At 44.9% G+C, this 20,000-nt stretch overlaps 1 protein-coding gene across 1 annotated transcript in view; it reads left to right on the top strand.

Annotated features, from left to right (window-relative positions):
• LOC138965138 (dopamine beta-hydroxylase-like) overlaps positions 1 to 18,474 on the top strand; it is a 44,229-nt gene extending 25,755 nt beyond the window's left edge. The window contains exons 7-10 of the mRNA XM_070337261.1: positions 2,479 to 2,722; positions 12,923 to 13,019; positions 14,022 to 14,295; positions 18,115 to 18,474. Coding sequence (XP_070193362.1) covers positions 2,479 to 2,722; positions 12,923 to 13,019; positions 14,022 to 14,295; positions 18,115 to 18,240 — 741 coding nt within the window. The 3' untranslated portion in view covers positions 18,241 to 18,474. The remainder of the gene's footprint in view (positions 1 to 2,478; positions 2,723 to 12,922; positions 13,020 to 14,021; positions 14,296 to 18,114) is intronic.
• Positions 18,475 to 20,000: the final 1,526 nt, after the last annotated feature.

Below are 20,000 nucleotides of genomic sequence, written 5' to 3'. Positions count from 1 at the left end.
AGGTTTTCTCATTTGGTTATTTGCTTTGGCTTTAAGTGTATTGCTTCGATTGATAGCTGAATCTGCTTGCAACCGTGCTGTTCAAGACTGTTCGAAAGGCTCGGTAATACCTGAAAATCGACCCTCGGGAAAATATGCAAGATAATCAAAACTCGGAGTGTGTAACCTATATATATTCTGGACTCGCAACGAAATATACAAACAAATGACAATGAACAACGCTTCGACCTAATGGTCTTCAACAGGTAAAAAAAATGAAAACAACAATACAAATATCAAAACGACTTATCAGAGAAGATGATGTCCTCCAAGCGCAAAAAAAGGGGGAAAGGGAGATAAATCAAAAAGTAAAACAAGTCGCGTAAGGCGAAAATACAATATTTAGTCAAGTAGCTGTCGAACTCACAGAATGAAACTGAACGCAATGCAACGCAGCAAGACCGTATACTCGTGGTCCACCGCTCACGGCATAGGCAGTGAAATTGTCAAGAAGAGCGGGGTAGTGGTTACGCTATGCTGCATAGCACGCTTTTCTGTACCTCTCTTCGTTTTAACTTTCTGAGCGTGTTTTTAATCCAAACATATCATATCTATATGTTTTTGGAATCAGGAACCGACAAGGAATAAGATGAAAGTGTTTTTAAATTGATTTCGAAAAAAAAAATTTTGATAATAATTTTTATATATTTAATTTTCAGAGCTTGTTTTTAATCCGAATATAACATATTTATATGTTTTTGGAATCAGCAAATGATGGAGAATAAGATAAACGTAAATTTGGATCGTTTTATAATTTTTTATTTTTTTTTACAATTTTCAGATTTTTAATGACCAAAGTCATTAATTAATTTTTAAGCCACCAAGCTGAAATGCAATACCGAACCCCGGGCTTCGTCGAAGAGTACTTGACCAAAATTTCAACCAATTTGGTTGAAAAATGAGGGCGTGACAGTGCCGCCTCAACTTTCACGAAAAGCCGGATATGACGTCATCAAAGACATTTATCAAAAAAATGAAAAAAACGTTCCGAGATTTCATACCCAGGAACTCTCATGTCAAATTTCATAAAGATCGGTCTTGTAGTTTAGTCTGAATCGCTCTACACACACACACACACACACACGCACGCACACACATACGCACATACACCACGACCCTCGTTTCGATTCCCCCTCGATGTTAAAATATTTAGTCAAAACTTGACTAAATATAATGAGCAATGAAAAATGAAACCAAAACGAAACAAATCAGAATGATAACGCTTGAAGGGCCTGAAGTTGAGAGAGAGAGAGAGAGAGAGAGAGAGAGAGAGAGAGAGAGAGAGAGAGAGAGAGAGAGAGAGAGAGAGAGAGAGAGAGAGAGAGAGAGAGAGAGAGAGAGAGAGAGAGAGAGAGAGAGAGAGAGAGAGAGAGAGAGAGAGAGAGAGAGAGAGAGAGAGAGAGAGAGAGAGAGAAAATTTAATCGCTCAAACTTGAAGGTTCATTGCGATGGGGAGGTTTGGGGCGAGGGAGACAATTTCGAAATCAACAGGCGTTTTACATTGTACAGATGTTTACCCGACATGGTATTTTCCGCGTCAGTTTTGATCTTGTATTGTTCTCCTTGTGTAATACAAATGTCATCGTTCTCTCAAATGTCTGGATGAGAACAAGAGTCCCGAATCACACGCGAACCGAACAACGAGACTGTTAACCGAGATAGAAACGTGTCACGTTTCGTAGCACAGACACTTCGTGTAGCACTGTCTTCAGATTATCTTTGAATTTTCCTCTGTCGACTGGTGACCCATGGCGAAGGTTGTCAAGGTACCCCTGCTCTTCTGGTAACATGTGGCGGGTTGCTTGCTTTATCATCCAGTATGTGCCTGTGAGATCGTCGCTGCTGCAGTCCTTGATCAACACAAAATCATCTGTTTCACAGAGCAGTGACTGTCTGTCGCCTGTGTTGTCTCTGACCACCCGTCGGAATGAATAATAACGCTTGAAGGGCCTGAAGTTGAAAGAGAGAGAGAGAGAGAGAGAGAGAGAGAGAGAGAGAGAGAGAGAGAGAGAGAGAGAGAGAGAGAGAGAGAGAGGGAGAGAGAGAGAGAGAGAGAGAGAGAGAGAGAGAGAGAGAGAGAGAGAGAGAGGGGTCAACAATACCTACGACACGACCGCCAGCTAGTCTCGGCCCGCTCAAAAAACAATGACCGAGACTTTCAGTAATTCCTTCGCGTGACGTCTAACCCTCTTACGCCATAATGTGACGTCTTCAAATGACGAAATGTTAGAGTTTCTACCACAGACATACACCGCACAAACACACACACACACACACACGCACAAACGCACAGACAGACAAAGTTACGATCGCATAGGCTACACTTACGTGAGCCCAAAAAGAATTTTTTTTACAAAACTCGGACTGGTTTACGCGTTTTTTACGTACATGGTCTAAAAGCGCAATTCCTTCCATTTCTGTTTGGCACACACACAACAGGTTCACTGGACCAACCCCAGGAAGCTCGACACGTGGTACGATTCCTCAGGCCTCATCCTGTACTACACGGCCAAGCTGCGTAAGTACGACGCGGACACCTTCTTGGTGGGTCAGATGGACCTGCCCATCCCGCCCAGGATGCCCAACGTGGTGCACAAGGGCACCTGCACCTCAAGATGCACCAAGAAGATCTTCAAAGGACCCGTGCACGTCGTGTCCTCTCTCAACCACATGCACTACCTGGGTGAGCCACATGTTCGTTCGTTCAGCCGGAATAGACGATGTTCGGAAATAATCATCCCATACCCTGGGGACCTTGTACTGCTCTAGATGGGCATGCATTCCTATTCAATATTTTTTGTCCCCCCCCCCTCCCCCCCCCCCCCCCCGTAAATTTCATCTACGAAATAGACGAACTCCGGAAATAACTCTGTCGGGTTTGTCAGGGTTGTGAAAGAGTGAATTATCTTGTTTTTATAATTATAGAGGCAAACCTTCCCACGTGACCGTGTAGTCTAGTTACTAGCGAGGGGTGTGTGTGGAACACTTGAACAAGGAGCACGTATGAAAAGTTTGCCTCCTATAAAAACAAGCGTAAAAATAGAGAATACTACATGGCTTGCTGTGTCGTATCAGATTTACACGAGTTGTTTTTTTCAATATTGAACTGCGAGCGAAAGCGAGCTGTTTACTATTTGAAATAGCAACGAGTGTAAACCTGGTACGAAACAGCAAGCCATGTAGTATTCTGTTTATCCTACACTAGAGGAATACCCGGCTTCGCCGGGGTGAATCGCGAGACAGAGACAGACAGCGTGGCGGTTCATCACAATCACCTCTGCAGGCGAAGTCCTGTCAAACGGGATTGAGAATTTTAGAGCTTATTTCTTAGCCCTATAATTATTATCTGTTGTGGCTTCTCAAATGCCTGAACATACAGACAGACAAAAGCCGCTAGACCCCATCACAAACAGAACTCTACAATCCACAGGTTTTTGCCCACACACACACACACACAAACACACACACAGAGAAGCCGTATATATATATATATATATGTATATCTATATCTATAAATATATAGAGATAGGTGAGAGTGTATTTTTCGCGTGGCTATAAATTGATTCGACCTTTTCACTTTGACAGTAAGAACAACTTACGGGTGCAAGGGAAGCGTTCTGGACAGCGCAGTGACATTCTAAAAATAGTTACTCAGAAACGGGAATTTGAGGTGAACGGCGCGAGACAGAGACAGACAGCGTGGCGGTTCACCACAATCACCTTTGAAGGCGAAGTCCTGTCAAACGGGATTGAGAATTTTAGAGCTTATTTCTTAGCCCTATATTATCTGCTGTGGCTTCTCACATGCCAGAACATACAGACAGTTAAAATTAATATTAAAAGTCCTACGGTTTTGAGCCATTAAGGACTTGAGTGTTTGTCCGCTTTCAAAAAGAGGAAAGAAAGAAACAAAAAATAAGGAGAGGAGGGCAGGGGGTGGGGTTGAGTTGATAATGCTCTGTGGAATTTGTTAAAATGAAAAGTAGTTAAGATGTTTCTTGGTAAGAATTATAAGTCTGTATTCTATATCTTGAATAACGGGCTTGTAATATTTTAATTCAAATCGAGTTAAAAAGTGGAACCTTTCAGGATCACCAATAAAACCAAATAGATGAGCAAGTAAGAGGAACACGAACAATAAATCTCAAAACTTTTTACAAATAAAAGGATTAAGATGTAAGCCACGAAGGCCGTGGTAATAAAAACAATATGTACAGTTTGGCGACTAGTGGGCCTTGGGTGAGGATATGTTGTCTAGAAGGTAGTCGCTGGAATCAGGAGGGATGGCGGGAGCCACTCGACCTCAAACTGAAACACGCTGATGTGATAATCTGGGCTTAGTTATACCCACAGTCCCATGTCCGAGTCCCTGACCAGTCGGCACAGCAGCAAGCTGTGTGACCAGCCTAGAGAACTGCTACTGCGCAGATAATCCTGGGGACTCAGACCATGGAGCTGCATATGGTCATATAAGGTTTTAAAGGTAATTCTATTTGTAGCGCATGGAGCGAAAATGTGTTGAAATGAATAGGGTTCTCCACAATGGCAGGACTTGTTAAAGATATGGAAGCGGCAGCCGCCGGCACGGAGGCGTCTGAAGATAGTGAGGAGGTTTGTTGGGAGATCGGGGTGTAGATCGTTCATATCAATGGGTTGATAGGACAGAGATGTTACGTACTGACTTCGAATGAGTTTACGGATTTTACTGTAGAACTCGGTTACTGAGTAGCCGATGTTAGTGTTAGCTGGGCTATATTCTGCCGCTTCTTTGGCAGCGACATCCGCCAGTTCATTTCCCCGGACCCCTACGTGAGAGGGGACCCAGAGAAATGATACGGATGTGCCGGATGAGATTAACTGGTGACATATAAAGAGGATTTCTCTTTGTAGCTCTGCCCGATTTGATGTGTTTCGATGCAGAGCTTGTAATGAAGAGCGCGAGTCAGAGCAGAAAACTACCGCACGCGGTGTGACTGGGAGGTCATTTATAAAAGTGCATGCCATGAGCAAGGCAAATAGCTCGGCTGAGAATATGGAGATTTCTTTATTAAGAGTGTATTTCCTTGAGATTTTGAGATCTGGGATCACAAAGGCGCAGCCAACGCTGCCGTCTGCAAATTTGGATCCGTCAGTAAAGACTTTTAAATGCTCCGAGAATTTGTAGTTTAGGGTTTCTTTTGTAACAGTAGCTAGGTAGACGGGGTTATCTTTTTTGGTAGTATTATCTTCACTGTCGTATATGATAGTAGGGGTTTCCTCAAGCCAAGGCGGGTAGGAGGGCGGGGGGACCCTGGCCAGCTCACTGACCTTCACCCCGCTATCGGCTAGAATGCGGTTTACTGTGTCGGATAAGGGTAGCGTTTTGGCCAAGAGTTGAGTGCTATGTTTGGTGTTGGCCTCATAATTTTGGTGCTGAGGAAAAAAGTCAGTCAGGACCTCGCAGGCAGAGTTCTCTACCGCGTGGGCTCTGACAGCATACTGAGCTGAACGGAGTTTTATCTCATCCACAAGGGGCAGCCACCCACACTCGCTGTAGACTCGACTCTTACTCGCTTGTTGGGAGAGTCCCAGAGCTATTTTGAGCGCCCTGCACTCTATAATAGCCAGTTTTTTCATGAGCGCCGGGCGCGTCGCGAAATAAGCTTCGCACCCGTAAAGGAGGCGGGAGCGAATTAATGCCCGCACTACCTCTGCGACACACTTACGTCCTCTGGCCCAGGATTGGGACGCCAGGTAGCGTATGATATAAAGATCCTTGTTGGCCTTATTGATCAGATGTTCGATATGACTGGTCCAGTTAAGTCGGGTATCGATGATAACGCCGAGGAACTTAACTTCTGAGCTCGGTTTGATAATATCACAACCTATCTTTATACTGCAGTTCCTGTACAGTTGTCTACGGGAGACAACAAGAAAGACTGTTTTATTTGAGGCTAGTTGGAAGCCGTTGGTGTACATATATTGACAGAGGTTGTCGATTTTAGTTTGGTAAGAAGATAAGTCAACAGTGTTGGTAACTCTGTTATGGCGTGGTCTATTAGTGTCTATTAAGGCGAGGTCGTCCGCATACAGAAGTACACTGGCACCGTCAACCCTAACAGAAGTAATGTCATAGAGCATGATGCTGAATAAGTTTGGCGCGATGATACTGCCCTGGGGAACCCCCATGTCCAGCGCATGGGTTTCGGACACCGAAGAGCCCACTCGGACAGACATCTTGCGATTGCTGATGAAGTTTTTGATGAATTGGTACATGTGGCCAGAGACACCGATTCTGCCGAGTTTTAGGAGTAGACGAGCATGCCAGACGCTGTCGTACGCAGATTTAATATCAAAGAAGGTTCCAAGAAGAGAATTATTACTATGTGCCAAGGTCTTTTTGATTTTTTCAGTGACGTGCACAATGTGGTCCGCACACGAACGACCTTGCCTAAAACCTGCCTGGCATGTAGGAATGATATTGTGTTTATTGAGGTGGAACTCCAGCCTCTGGTTCACCACACGCTCAAAGATCTTGCTGAGGTGGGGGGTTAGTGATATGGGGCGGTAACTGCCAGGTAGATTGCCCGGTTTTCCGCTCTTCAATACTGCTACTACTTGTGAGTCTGACCACGCTGCGGGGATAGTATCCTTTAACCAGCATAGGTTGAAAAACTGAGTGAGCAACTTAACAAAGTTAGGTGGTAGATGTTTTATCATGTGATATGATATTGGGTCTAAACCTGTGGATTTTTTTGGGTCTTTCACAGAAGAGATGGCGTTTTGGACTTCTTTTGCCTTAAATATGCAGTTTATAGGCAACTGGTTGTCATCTGGGGGGTATGTGAAACCCTTCTCCTGATCTAACCTATAATTGAGTCGTTCAGTATCTAGGGATTTTGATTGACTATTTTTGGCAAAGGTATCTGCTAATAAGTTTGCCTTTTCAGAGTCAGTTGTGGTCATTTTATCACCCGATAATAGTGGCTTTTCTTTAGTTCTGTATCTACATTTAAATCTGCGGATTTTCTTCCAGATTTTGCCACAGTCTTTGTAATCTTTAGTTTCTTTGTGGACAAAGTTTTCCCAGTTTTGAAGTTTAGCCTCAGCGGTGATCTGGTTAAATTGTATTTCAGCTGACTTCATATTCGTGAAGTTAGCGTCTGAGCAGTGCCTGAGATATGTCCTAATGTGATATCGCTTGTTTGCCAAGGCTTCATCACAGTCTGCATTCCACCACTCATTCCTTTTGGCCTTACAGTTAGGATTTACTGATTTAAGCGGAATGTGATTATTGGCAGCAGTGAGTATACATTGACGTATGTTATTGTAAGAGGCTTCGATGTCATCCGTAAGGAGAGTTTCCTCCCTGACACCCTCGAGCTCCGCACGGAAGCTGTCCCAATTTGCCTGTTTGTAATTGTACTTTTTTCTGACCTCCGAGTTATTGCGATTAGGGGCGAAGTGGCGGAAGGTAAGAACAATGGGTAAGTGATCGGAGCCGAGGGCGTCCGGGAAAACGTTCCAGTCGATGTCAGTGACTATGGCATTTGAGCAAAGGGAGAGATCGATTGCTGACGGGGAATGGTCAGCTCTGTCTGGAAGTCTGGTTGCCGAGCCATCGTTTAGTATACAAAAGTCAGTTTCCAAAATGACGTCAGCAAGGTTGCTATTGGCATGTTTGTATCTAGGGTTAGCAGAGTCCCACAGAGGGTGGTGATTATTAAAATCACCCATCACGCACCAGTGTGCCCTGCCATGATCCAGGGATTTTAGCCAGTCGGTAGTTCCTTTTTTATTACACCCGTGGGGGTAATATATGTTAACTATGTTGAGGTTTTTGGATCCTTTTATTTCGATTTCAACAGCACATGTACTGAGATTTTCTGAACTAGGGATGAGAGGTGCAAAGGGTTTGTAATTTAAGGAAGACTTTAGATAAATAGCTGTTTGAATGAGTTGCCCTGAGCCCTTTTGCTCTACTATGGGAGGGAAGTCAAAACCATCTATAGAAGGCAGTAGGGAGCGTTTTCTCTTGACTGACTGGATAACTAAGATGTCAGCAGAGTGATTTGATATATAATTATATAGCTGAGAGAAGTTAGAGTTGATAGAGCGACAGTTCCACTGTAATATGATAAATCCGTGACCGCTTTCACTTTGTTCAGCCATTTTAACACGCACAAAGAAGGTAAGTTAAAGGGCAGATTTAAAATAGGTTAAAAAGTGGTTTTGACAGCTTTCATATCCGTCACGGACAACTGCTTGGCACCAGCAAGGGCGCCCAGCGCCAGAGTGGCGCCGCCCGGAATGAAGCGTTCAACCTTGGTGTTGGAGAGTTGTGTGTATGTAGCTGAGAGGGAGTCGATCAGGTCGAGAGGACTCTGCATCTGTCTGGCCTTAACCATGAAGCCGAGGCACTGCTCGATGAAACCTTGAAGGCCTCTTTGTTGTTCATTTAAATTTGCATATTGCTCTCCTGTTTTTAGCTTATCTAGTGCAGCGTCGGCTAGCTCAAGCTCTGCCTTCTCCTGCTCCTCCCTCATCTGCTGCTTTATTTCCTGTTCAGTTTTAAGTTTGTATTCTCTGAATCTCTGGGCCAATCCCTCCTCCATTCTCCCCATCAACCTCTCGAAGAGCTGCTCTTCTTTCGAGTCCTCCTTCCTGTTCTGGGCTTTGCGTAGGAGGGAGGCCTTTAACCCGGGGGTCCCATGAAGCGGCGCCTCTGCCCGAGCCGTCTGAGACTTACAGGGCGCCTGGGGGCCAGGATTTGGATTTTGCGAAGTTGTTTGGTGCTTCGCGGTTGCAGCAGAACTGTCCGCATGAACTGGAAGGAGTGTATTGTCATGTTCGGTCATTTTGTTTTTGATTTCTTGTATTTTATTTACTTGCCCACCCAGGGGGGGTCTCTGGACAGCCAAAGAGTACCCGGACCGGGGGGTTGAGGTCCGCCGGATCGGTTGCGGAGGGGGACGCCAGAAGGAGTCCCTCATTTCCGCTGGGGCAGTCGCTGTTTTATTTTGTTGTTTGGCGAGCTCGCGCCGCGCCCGATCCAGGGCCTCAGAATATGGTATGTATGCTGCCGACCTGATCTTATTGGCCTGCAACCTCAGTCTCATTTCCGGGCATCCAAGATAAGCGGCGGAATGCTCGCCCTTGCAGTTTACGCAATGTTTGGCCTTGGTGCACGTCGCTCCGTCGTGGCCCTTGGAGCCACATCGGGGGCAGATCTGCACTTTTGATTTGCATTGTTGTTTTAGGTGCGATAGTCTCTGGCACTTCGTACAGCGCCGCACTGGAGGAGTGTAGGGTTCGACGCCGTACACCTCACTCTCCAGAACGACGCTGTCTGGAAGAATTGCCGTTGTAAACGTGACACGGACCGCCTGAGACGGTTTCCCATCCCTAAGGAGAAGACGGCGAAAAGATCGAACCGAGGAGGGGCCCTTTTCTACAAGACTCCCATCCTCCATCCGGACGCGCACGCCCACTGCCATCTCAGACAGGTCTGTTCCTGAATGTATTGTGGGTATGCGTTTAATGACACCTTCGGTTGTTACCTCCGGACGGTGGCATTTCACTTTGATGCCGCCGATCGAGTCCAGCCTCAATAGCTTGTTTTGTTGTGATGCTGAGGAGCACCCTACCAGGACGCTCCCAGCTGCCAGCATGCGTATTTCTTTGACCTCGCCGATGGCAAGGTCAAAAGTTTTTTTCCTCCTGAGGCCGAGTCCCTGCAATGTTGCAGGGCCCTCTTCCAGGTCCTGCACCACCACGGGGAACTCTAAGAAGGAGGGAGGAGGTTGCTTGGGTTGGTAAAGAAGTTTTCTTCGGGGTCTTTGTTTTGTGTGTGTGTGTGTATTGGCAGGTGGTAGTGGCTGTTGAGTTGTCTGGTTTTCTTGTGATTCAGTTAGGGGTTGGGAGGTGTCGACCCCCCGGGCAGATGTTGCATGGGAAATACCTGTGTTTCCCTGAAGAGGGGGACCCTCGCAGAGGACCTTTTGCTTCTTTTTCTTTTTGGGCTTCTTACGATTGACTTCGGTGAAGTCTTCCTCAAAATGATCAGTAATCTGAGAGCGTGGGGGGCTATCCCGGAAGAGAAGAGATTCCGGAGAGCTCTGCCCCCCCTCAGGGTCGTCCTCCCGCAATCTCTTTCTCTTGAAAGGAGAAGATATGCTGGTTTTCTCATTGGTGATTGCTTTATTAAGCTGTTTGGATTTTGGGGACTGACCAGTCCGGCTGGCCCGGTCAGTCTCATTCAGTGATTCCATGGGAATATCTGGGGCGCGGTCAGAACCGCTTGCTGTTTGGTCCATATTAAGGGACCAATCTTGCTCCCTCAGAGCAGTGGTGTCCGTTGGAAGGTAGTTATCTACCCAGATGAACGTTTCCCGCCTATCAGCAAAGGTGGTGTTTGGCAGTTTGTGTTTAGCAACTTGGCTCATCACTTACAAGGTACGGTACGGTCACCAAGAAAAAACAAGCCAAACAGCTCAGGGTTAAAAAGGCAGGATAAAAGCAGGGTAACAAAAGCGTCCCTAGACAAAGAGTGAGCTGAAGCTCACCCCTCTAGCGACTTTCACTTCTCTCCCGAGAAACACGAGGACTCCTGCAGGGCGAGTGGGAACGCCACCAAGGGCAGCTAGCCCCCTTTCTGGACCCACGCCAAGAGCAGAGGGAGCTGTGTCGTGTGTTTAAGACACAACGAAAATGTGATTGTCCCCCTTTACCCTCAGGAATTCGGGAGAAAATCGCTATTTGAGCACTGACTTGGCTATGTAAGCTCGAGGTGCGTTAAAGCAGTCGCTATGTAATCAGCATGTTTGCTTGTGAAAGAACGCACTCTACGGGCCAGCAACTGCAGTGAATTACTCGTGCTGAGTGTGACATGACGCTAGACCACATCACAAAAAGAACTCTACAATACACAGGTTTTTGCCCACACACACACACAAACACACACACACACAGAGAAGCCGTATATATATATGCATATCTGTATCTATAAATATATAGAGATAGGTGAGAGTGTATTTTTCGCGTGGCTATAAATTGATTCGACCTTTTCACTTTGACAGTAAGAACAACTTACGGGTGCAAGGGAAGCGTTGTGGACAGCGCAGTGGACAGCGCAGTGACATTCTAAAAATAGTAATAGTAAGTTACAAACGGGAAAGCCACACGAAGGAAGGGAGATAAACGCCAAACACTGGAGAAGATAAGGAAGAGTTACTTATAATGGTGAAATGAACACAAAAACCCAAATCAGTTCAGCGCTGCGCGCTGAGAGCACGTGTTGAAATATCTCATCGATGATATTGTGTCCGGGGTGTAGCTGAATACGGTGTCCAAATTTGAAAAAGATCCACCGAGAACTTTGGCGTTGTGATGTGGTGTAGCGGCTATGGTGTGTCGGTATGGGGGCCCGGGTAGCTGAGGTGGAACCAAAATAGCTGAGGTGGAACCAAAATCGGTTCAGCGCTGCGCGCTGAGAGCACGTGTTGAAATATCTCATCGATGAGGTTGTGTCCAGGGTCTCTCTGAATAAGCCCACCAAATTTGAAGCAGATCCATCGAGAACTTTGGCCGTGCATCGCGCACAGACAGACACACAGACACACAGACACACAGACACTAGTCGTATATATATATATATAGATATCCTACTGTACTTACGTGTATTTTACTTGTTTTGGAACCTCGATCTCTTCTAAGGCCTCGTGCAATCTATTACGCCAAAGCAAAAAAACGTCACTCTGAAAGTGTGGCGTGACGTGTTAGTTCTAAAGATTCATCGAGGGTAATTAGCGAGCGCAATTTTTGTTTCTATAATGACGTTTGTCTCGGTGACTTTGGCATCACAAGCAATGGAAAAACAGGTCCCTGTCAAACTTGCTTGACATGACCTCATTTACATGATATACACACGTGTGATTTGAACGATTATTATCTCACGGGTGTCTCTCTCACGTATGTAGGATAATCACTCTTTCACAACTCTCAGCGAAATACAGTGTTCTAGATGATCGAACGTGTAGCAAAGACCAGTAGTACGTGTACCTGTAGATATTGCGTCACCCGTGACTCACTTTTTTCTCCAATGTTCCAAATGCATACGTTGTTTTGCTCCCACCAAGACTGCAGATCTTGGCAAACGCGTGACGTAAACACTAAATTTGATGACGTTACCCGTACACGTCCTAAAGAGTACCTCATGTCCCAACGTAGTCACTAGAACTGGGGACAAAAATACTGAATTAGTCAGTCAGTCACTCTTTTACAGCCAATACAAACTCCACCCGAGTTTTTTTCCCCAGAGTTTGTCTATTTCGGGGGCAAAAAGGACAAACATCATTGAAGAGGATTTGCCCATCGCATACCTAGCCTAAATAAGGTCCCCAAGGGATGGCATGATAGATTCGTCAAAGGATTTAAACACAGCATGTAAGCTTCGTTGAAGCATACTATCAGCATTATTCCATGTCCACATTTTAGTGATCGTGTGCGTTATAACAGATATTATCTTAAATACAAAGAAGAAACCCACTCTCACAAGGAAATATGATCATTTTTTCGAATGCTTCTAACGGAATGTTTAAGCCTACATGTCTTCTTTGAAAAAGATGGTAGATACAGTTACAGGCTTGTTTTGTCGGTATCAAGTTATCAACGGACATAATCTGTACAGACAGACTGACATACAGACAGATACACAGAAACAGAGACAGACAGACAGACAGACAGACAGACAGAGACAAACAATTAAAATAGCCTCAGCAGTTAAAATCAGATGAAAACCACTCCCTTTGTACGATAGTATACAATTTCTCAGGAGATATTTCGCGTTGAACACTTTAATTCCCACGACAAGAACTGTATTCCACTACCACACTTTGCTTTGCAGGCATCCGTCAGAACTTGACCATGACCCGGCCTGGAATGGCGCCATTGACCATCATGGACGACAACCCCTACATTTATGACGCCCCCAAGGTCTACGAGTAGGTGAACTTTCTTATGGTCACTCTTTTCCTTCGTTATGATCGTCGTTATGGTCATTGAAAGAAGATCGATTCGTAGTCGTAAAAGCTTTTTATTGCAAGTTTGATTAAGTTAGATCGTGTATATACACTTTCTGATTTTATATCACGATTGAATGAAACTCTTATGTCACTCTTTTCGTTCGTCATGGTCGTCGTTAGGGTCCTTGAAACAAGATCAATTTACGTAGCCACATTTTTTTTTAAAGTTTAGGTAAAAAAATATCGTGTATATACACTTTCTGGTCTTTATCACGGCTGCAAGCGACTCGTGCGTCAAATTTGAACTATTTGAATGATATTATAAATCTTTGGTCGTCATGTTTCCTGAAGTTTTTTAATTGCAAATCTAAGCAGCTTCCGTGCCTAGTAAAGTAGTTAGCGATGAGATGCTGGTGAGTTTCACATTAACAGTGCTTCGTTGCGAGAGGTACATTATTTCTGTCATTTCATTCAACCATCTGAAACAATATTTGAGGGAGGAAGGTGATTATGCTTGTCCAAAATGTTTTAATGCAGATTTTGACGCGATGTGCTTCGTGTCTAAATCGGCTCATAATTACCCTCGGTCAAGTGTATTCTTTCTGAATGTCAATATGCAAGTAAAACGTCATGCTTCTTTGAATGTGTTTTCAAATAGATATACTTGTTCAATGCGACCTTGATGGACACTCGTCTCCCCTCCTCCATGTGTGTGTGTTCACTCAAACGCATATGCGACACTACACAAATCTGTAGGGAGTTCAGCTATTTATTTCTCTAAGCACTTCTGACATAGATAACATGAGTCTGGCAGTTCCAAGATGGCGACCAGTCACCTCATCACGCGATGTTGCTTTCGCACCAACAGCATGATTGGTAGATTTAGCAGTAAAGAAATGACATCATGTCTAAACACACCCCTCTCCTTGCCCCCTCCCTCGCCCCTTTTACCCTCTTCATGTTTCACACTCTTGTGGTCAGGTTCAACAATCCCCTCATCCTAAAGCCAGGGGACGAGTTGCAGACCTACTGTACCTACCAGTCGCTCTCCAGAGCCAAGACCACAGTGTACGGCAAAGGGTCCTACGATGAGATGTGCAATGCCATCGTCACCTACTTCCCAGCTGAAAACATCACGAACTTCAACTGCAAGCAGTGGAAAGATACAGACTTCTGTGACGTCATGGAAAATGACTATTTTGATGGCCTCCTTTTCAACGCTTCCCACCCAAATACGTCTGCCATGATAGAGAAGGTGACTTTCCATTTCTGTGTTTTTATTACGTAAATGTACAGTCTGTCACGCCGTGTGAACGCGAATTCGGCTCAACGTCTTAAGTTATGTTTCCATATACTTGTAGCGACGCGAAGGTGGCGCGGCAGCGACGCGACGATGGCGGCAGCGGCAAAACCGATCACAACAGTGAAAACAAAGAACACGTGTTTCCATAATTATGAGACCGGCGCAACGCGACGGCGACGTGCCGCGCGGTGGTTCGGCGGCGACAATATTTTCACAAAAAGTGGGTGTGGTTGAAGACTTTCCAAATATTCGAAGACTCCCTACAACCAGGTGTATCATTTTTGTAGACTTTTTTTTCGTCAGATACTTGTATTCCCTGAACTGCACATCGTCCAGAAAAATTCGTTCCTCCCTCCCTTTCCCTCTCCTCCGCTTCCTGTTAAGGCTGTCCTTAATTGAACCCAACGTTTACTACTTCGCAGTCTTTTCTCGAAAATTCAGTGTCATTCTGCGTTCGTGGGCTGAAACTCCCACGTACACTCGTGTTTTTTGCACGAGTGGATCTTTACGTGTATGACCGTTTTTTACCCCGCCATTTAGGCAGCCATACGCCGTTTTCGGAGGAAGCATGCTGGGTATTTTCGTGTTTCTATAACCCACCGAACTCTGACATGGATTACAGGATCTGTTTCGTGCGCACTTGGTCTTGTGCTTGCGTGTACACACGGGGGTGTTCGGACAGCGAGGAGAGTTTGCACACAAAGTTGACTCTGAGAAATAAATCTCTCGCCGAACGTGGGGACGAACTCACGCTGACAGCGGCCAACTGGATACAAATCCAGCGCGCTACCGACTGAGCTACATCCCCGAGTAGACTTCGATATGTTGACTTCTCGCAAAGTTAAGTCCAGATATTAGAACCACTGCGTGAATGTGAATGCTTGCAGATTCTAAGAGAAGCTTTGCATTGTGCATGACACTGGTCAGAATTCCACCAATCTTCACTCCCCCCCCCCCCCACCTCACCGTTCATTGGGGAAAGAGAAGATGCATTATTTTAAGTTGTTCTTGACACTGTTCAGAACTCTACCAGCCTCAGCACCCCCCCACCCCCCCCACCTCACCGTTCACCAGGGAAAGAGAAGATGCATCACTTTGCGTTGTTCTTGACACTGGTCAGAACTCTGCCAGCGCCCCCCCCCCCCCCCCATTACCTCACCGTTCACCAGGGAAAGAGAAGATGCATCACTTTGCGTTGTTCTTGACACTGGTCAGAACTCTGCCAGCGCCCCCCCCCCCCCCCCATTACCTCACCGTTCACCAGGGAAAGAGAAGATGCATCACTTTGCGTTGTTCTTGACACTGGTCAGAACTCTGCCAGCGCCCCCCCCCCCCCATTACCTCACCGTTCACCAGGGAAAGAGAAGATGCATCACTTTGCGTTGTTCTTGACATTGTTCAGAACTCTACCAGCCTCAGCCCACACCCCCCCCCCCCCCATTACCTCACCGTTCACCAGCGAAAGAGAAGATGCATCACTTCGCGTAGTTCTTGACACTGTTCAGAACTCTACAATTTCCCCCCCCCCGCCCCCCCCCCCACCCACCCACCCCCAGTAATATTATATGCTTTTTCTCATTATGTCAAAAGTAGATGATATTGTTTGAAATAGCAAATTGTTATTTGTAGGTACATGTAATATTGTATACATGTAGAGCGCAGAGAGCATGGAATAACTTGTGATTTGTGCTGTACAGGTAATCAATATTATTAAAGGTACATGTATCGTATCTATATGGGGAACGTTTTCTGGAGAGTGTATGTATGACCCTAAGAATTAAGGGGGGTTTCCACCGTGCCGTAGACACACCTGCAATGATTTGTTCGAAATTCTCCGTAACTATTTAAATTGATTAAATGAATTTTAGTCAAGACACAGGTTTATGCTTTCAACTCTTTGGTGTCAGAGTACCGGTTCTATTCGTCGTCATATCTTATTCAGTGCTGGTGGCTGTCCGTCCATTTACGCAGACGAAAACCGTTGGATTCCGGAATTGACATCTCTAATTTCACTGGCGCGTGCACGTTTCCTGCTGTACGAGGCGAAAATGTAGGACACAGCGTAAACTAAGGCATACTCTATTGGAGAATAACTATATCTACCCGGCGACTCGAAAGACCACCCGATACAGCATTATATCCCATGACCTCCCTTCTTTGTCTCTGTTACTTCAGTATGGGTATATATGTTGTATTTTTATAGCTCAATAAATACATCATGGACTCAAAAAAATATATGATAGTGCAGATTCCGATTTGGGCGAAGAACTACTCTGCTCCCGACCTTTGACCTCGCGCCGAACAATGTGACACATTTGTATGAAGTTCCAAAATCGTATTGCACGGCTCAGAAAACCATATCAGTTGCACGCAAAAATGAATCTCAGAACTGATCTGATGTATGAGATGCAATAAGCAAACGTTTCTTTCATTATGAAAGCAATGCAGGTCGAAAAAAACGAACATTCAACTTACAAGATAACCAGATGCTAGCGAACCAAAACAAAAACACGAGTACCCTCCCCTTGCTTCGTTAGCAGACGACTTTTGAGAATCTGTCAGACCGTCCTTACCTGGCACGGTTGGGCTTCGCTATCATCAGCTGTTTCACGTGTTTTGCGAGCAAGTCTACTCTTTTGCCTGGCTCTGCAGTAAGTCCACATTGGCGATGAAGGTATCCGAGAACTTAACATGTGTGTATTTTTCCGTAATCCAGTCATATTCCTTCAAAATGCAATCAATCGGCGGTGACAGACGTGTCGGTCGCGTTTTCCTCATACCCATACCAGTTTAAGTTCATCCATGCAAACACACTCGCAAAACGTAGATACATTTAAAATAGGGAGCAAATGGTTAAATCTAAACCTACATATTTGTTCCCTAAAATTTGCTTCTCTGTCAATAAGCCTAATTACACACGTTCGAGAAAAACAACGTGGAATCGATTCTGAATCGAGTAAGCCAAATGGGTCCCAAACCCGTTTTGCCCGTTCTGCCGACCTGAAACGCAAAAAAAAAAAAAAAGAATTGTGCGCTTCAACTAAAGTTAATTTCTATACGACTTCATTACTTTCTTGCATCTTATGAACCTTTACTTAAAGCTTTTAAATGGTCTGAAAGTAGTGTTACCGCGTACTTATCGATGCACTCATTCGTTTTATTTTTTTCAGCGACGGTCACTTAGTTTAAGGTTGCAAAAGGGCTAAGTCTCGCTGGCACCACAGTTTTACAGTCCACAGATCGCAACAGTGCCGCTAGTAGTCTACACTTTGTGTTTGATGGTAGAATGGGATATACATATTACAACACTCGTGGTTTTTTATATGGCTTGTATTTCAGTCAAGACCCAGCGGGAATATCAATCGAGAGCCACTCGCCAAAGGCTCGTGTCTCCCGATGATATTCATCCGCTGGGTCTTGACTGAAATACAAGCCATATAAAAAACCACTCGTGTTGTAACCTATACATACATTTAGATGATTGAACGTTACAAAGTTCATGTTGTGTCGTCGTAAGTGTTGTGTTCTAGAGGTTCTTATGTTATTGTTTACATGCATTCAATGTAAAACTAGTGTGATTTATTACATTGTTAATTTGTAAAGCGCGAGGAGGAGGGGGGGAGGAGGAGTAGTAGTAGTAGTAGTAGTCACTGACGTGCGTTGTCATCGTGTCAAAACCCCACACCGAACTGTGTATCTCTTGGGGTCATTTGAGACAGTTTGTTGGCCAAGTCAAGAGTGGACCTTACGGGTATTCTGTGTTTGTTCCAGGTGATTGTCCGCAACGCCGGACACAACGTGCCAACCGACCAGCCAGAGCGTGCACTGGCCATGATGAAGAGATTCGTCGCTGGTCAGTTTGAGTTCAACAGTCACGTGGAAGGTGGCGTCCACTAACTTGAGGATATGTTGCCTATGAATGTCGAACGCAGAAGAAGAAGAAGAAGCTTCCAAGAAAACTTGTCTCTTATGCTTTCATTAATGGTCGGTTTATTGGTAACCTTGATGACTGAGGAGATTCGTCGCTTCTCAGTTTCAGGCCAATAAGGAATATGCGTTGTAATATAGTCAGTTTGTTGGCGAGACACGCTCATGTTGAATCTTCGAATAAAACCCTCGTTCTAAACTGGATAGTATCTCCTTTGTCTTTTGTACTGTTATCAATGGTCGCGGTTGGTCGTTCACTTAGATGACTGAGGAGATTCGTTGCTGCTCAGTTTGAGACCAACACATTAGGGAATCGTGTGTTGTATTATCAGGGCTCCCCATAGCGCGCGTCCCTGTGTCCTATAACGGCGCACAAGAAACCGAAAACACGAACTAGAAATGACAAATGTATCGAGGGGGTCCCGGGACGCACTAAACTTTTCAAGAGCGGGTCCTTTACAAGAGCGGGTCCTGGGACGGACTCGATTTCCTTTATTGTGCGTACCGTAAGATACCATTTTCAGACTGCAATCGTCAGCTATTGCGAACCTGAGGTACATAACGTTTTTTTTATACTGTATACGTCTCTTGCAAGCACCACTCTAACAGGGTGACCCCCAAAAATGCAACCCTGTTGACCGAATCACTTTAAGTTTGGATGACATACATTTCAGCCTATGCATGGCCCTTCCACAAAGTGGCGATATTGTACTTTAAATGTTCTAACTTTTGTGCAAATTTCAACAGCAAAAATTGCCAAATTCGGCGATAGCCTCAACAGAACGAGATTTGACATTGAGCGGTAACAATTCTTACCTGATTTAAACCCTGCAGATTTTTTTTTACCTTTTGGATTATCAGGATGTCTGAGTATTCACAAACACCCCATTCACCCACTAGATCATCGGTGACCTGCAGAGAGAAGTTACAGCTGGGTTCAGGGCAATCCCGAGACAGGAAAGCTATTGGAGGTGTAATTTGGAACACATTTTGGAGAAAAGGTAAATGTCGGACCATTTTACCTACAGACTCGAAATTTTGTAAAATAGTCGTGGACGAACTGAAGGCATACTACGTCATTCGAATTTATAATCCAAAGGTAACAATCTGGATGGCTTAAATCGGGTTAGTTTGGCTACCGCTCAATTTCAAACCTCGTACTGTTGAGTCGATCCCCAAATCTGGCAACGTTTTTTGAAATTGCACAAAATTCAGACCCTTTGTAATATAAAACTGTCACTTTGTGGAAGGGTCATGCATTGGCTGAGTTTATGTCCCCAAAATATGAAGTTATTTGGCTAACACTAACAGATGTAGAAATGATAAGCATTTTTGAGGGTTGCATTTTGTGTGTGTCGCCCTGTATTTGGACATTAACATCGTGTAGGCCTATTTGGATTTTGAAATCTTATTCTGACATAACCTTTACGGAGAAAAAAGAAAACATAAACATAAAAAGGACAGGAAGTCTATTGCAAAGTGTGTGTGTGTGTGTGTGTGTGTGTGTGTGTGTGTGTGTGTGTGTGTGTGTGTGTGTGTGTGTGTGTGTGTGTGTGTGTGTGTGTGTGTGTGTGTGTTCCATTCATGAAGGTGTTGTTGGATTGTCGTGTCAACCTAGAATATTTCAATGAAAAAGACACTTTACAGACCCTCGGGACTCTCTCAAATTCCGCAGTGGGGGTCAATGGACCCTCTAAAAATTGAAAGTGGGGGTCCCGGGAAGCACTAGG

Source organism: Littorina saxatilis, linkage group LG4, assembly GCF_037325665.1.
Source record: "Littorina saxatilis isolate snail1 linkage group LG4, US_GU_Lsax_2.0, whole genome shotgun sequence".
Lineage (NCBI taxonomy): Eukaryota > Metazoa > Mollusca > Gastropoda > Littorinimorpha > Littorinidae > Littorina > Littorina saxatilis.
This window is presented reverse-complemented; position numbering and strand designations above follow the sequence as displayed.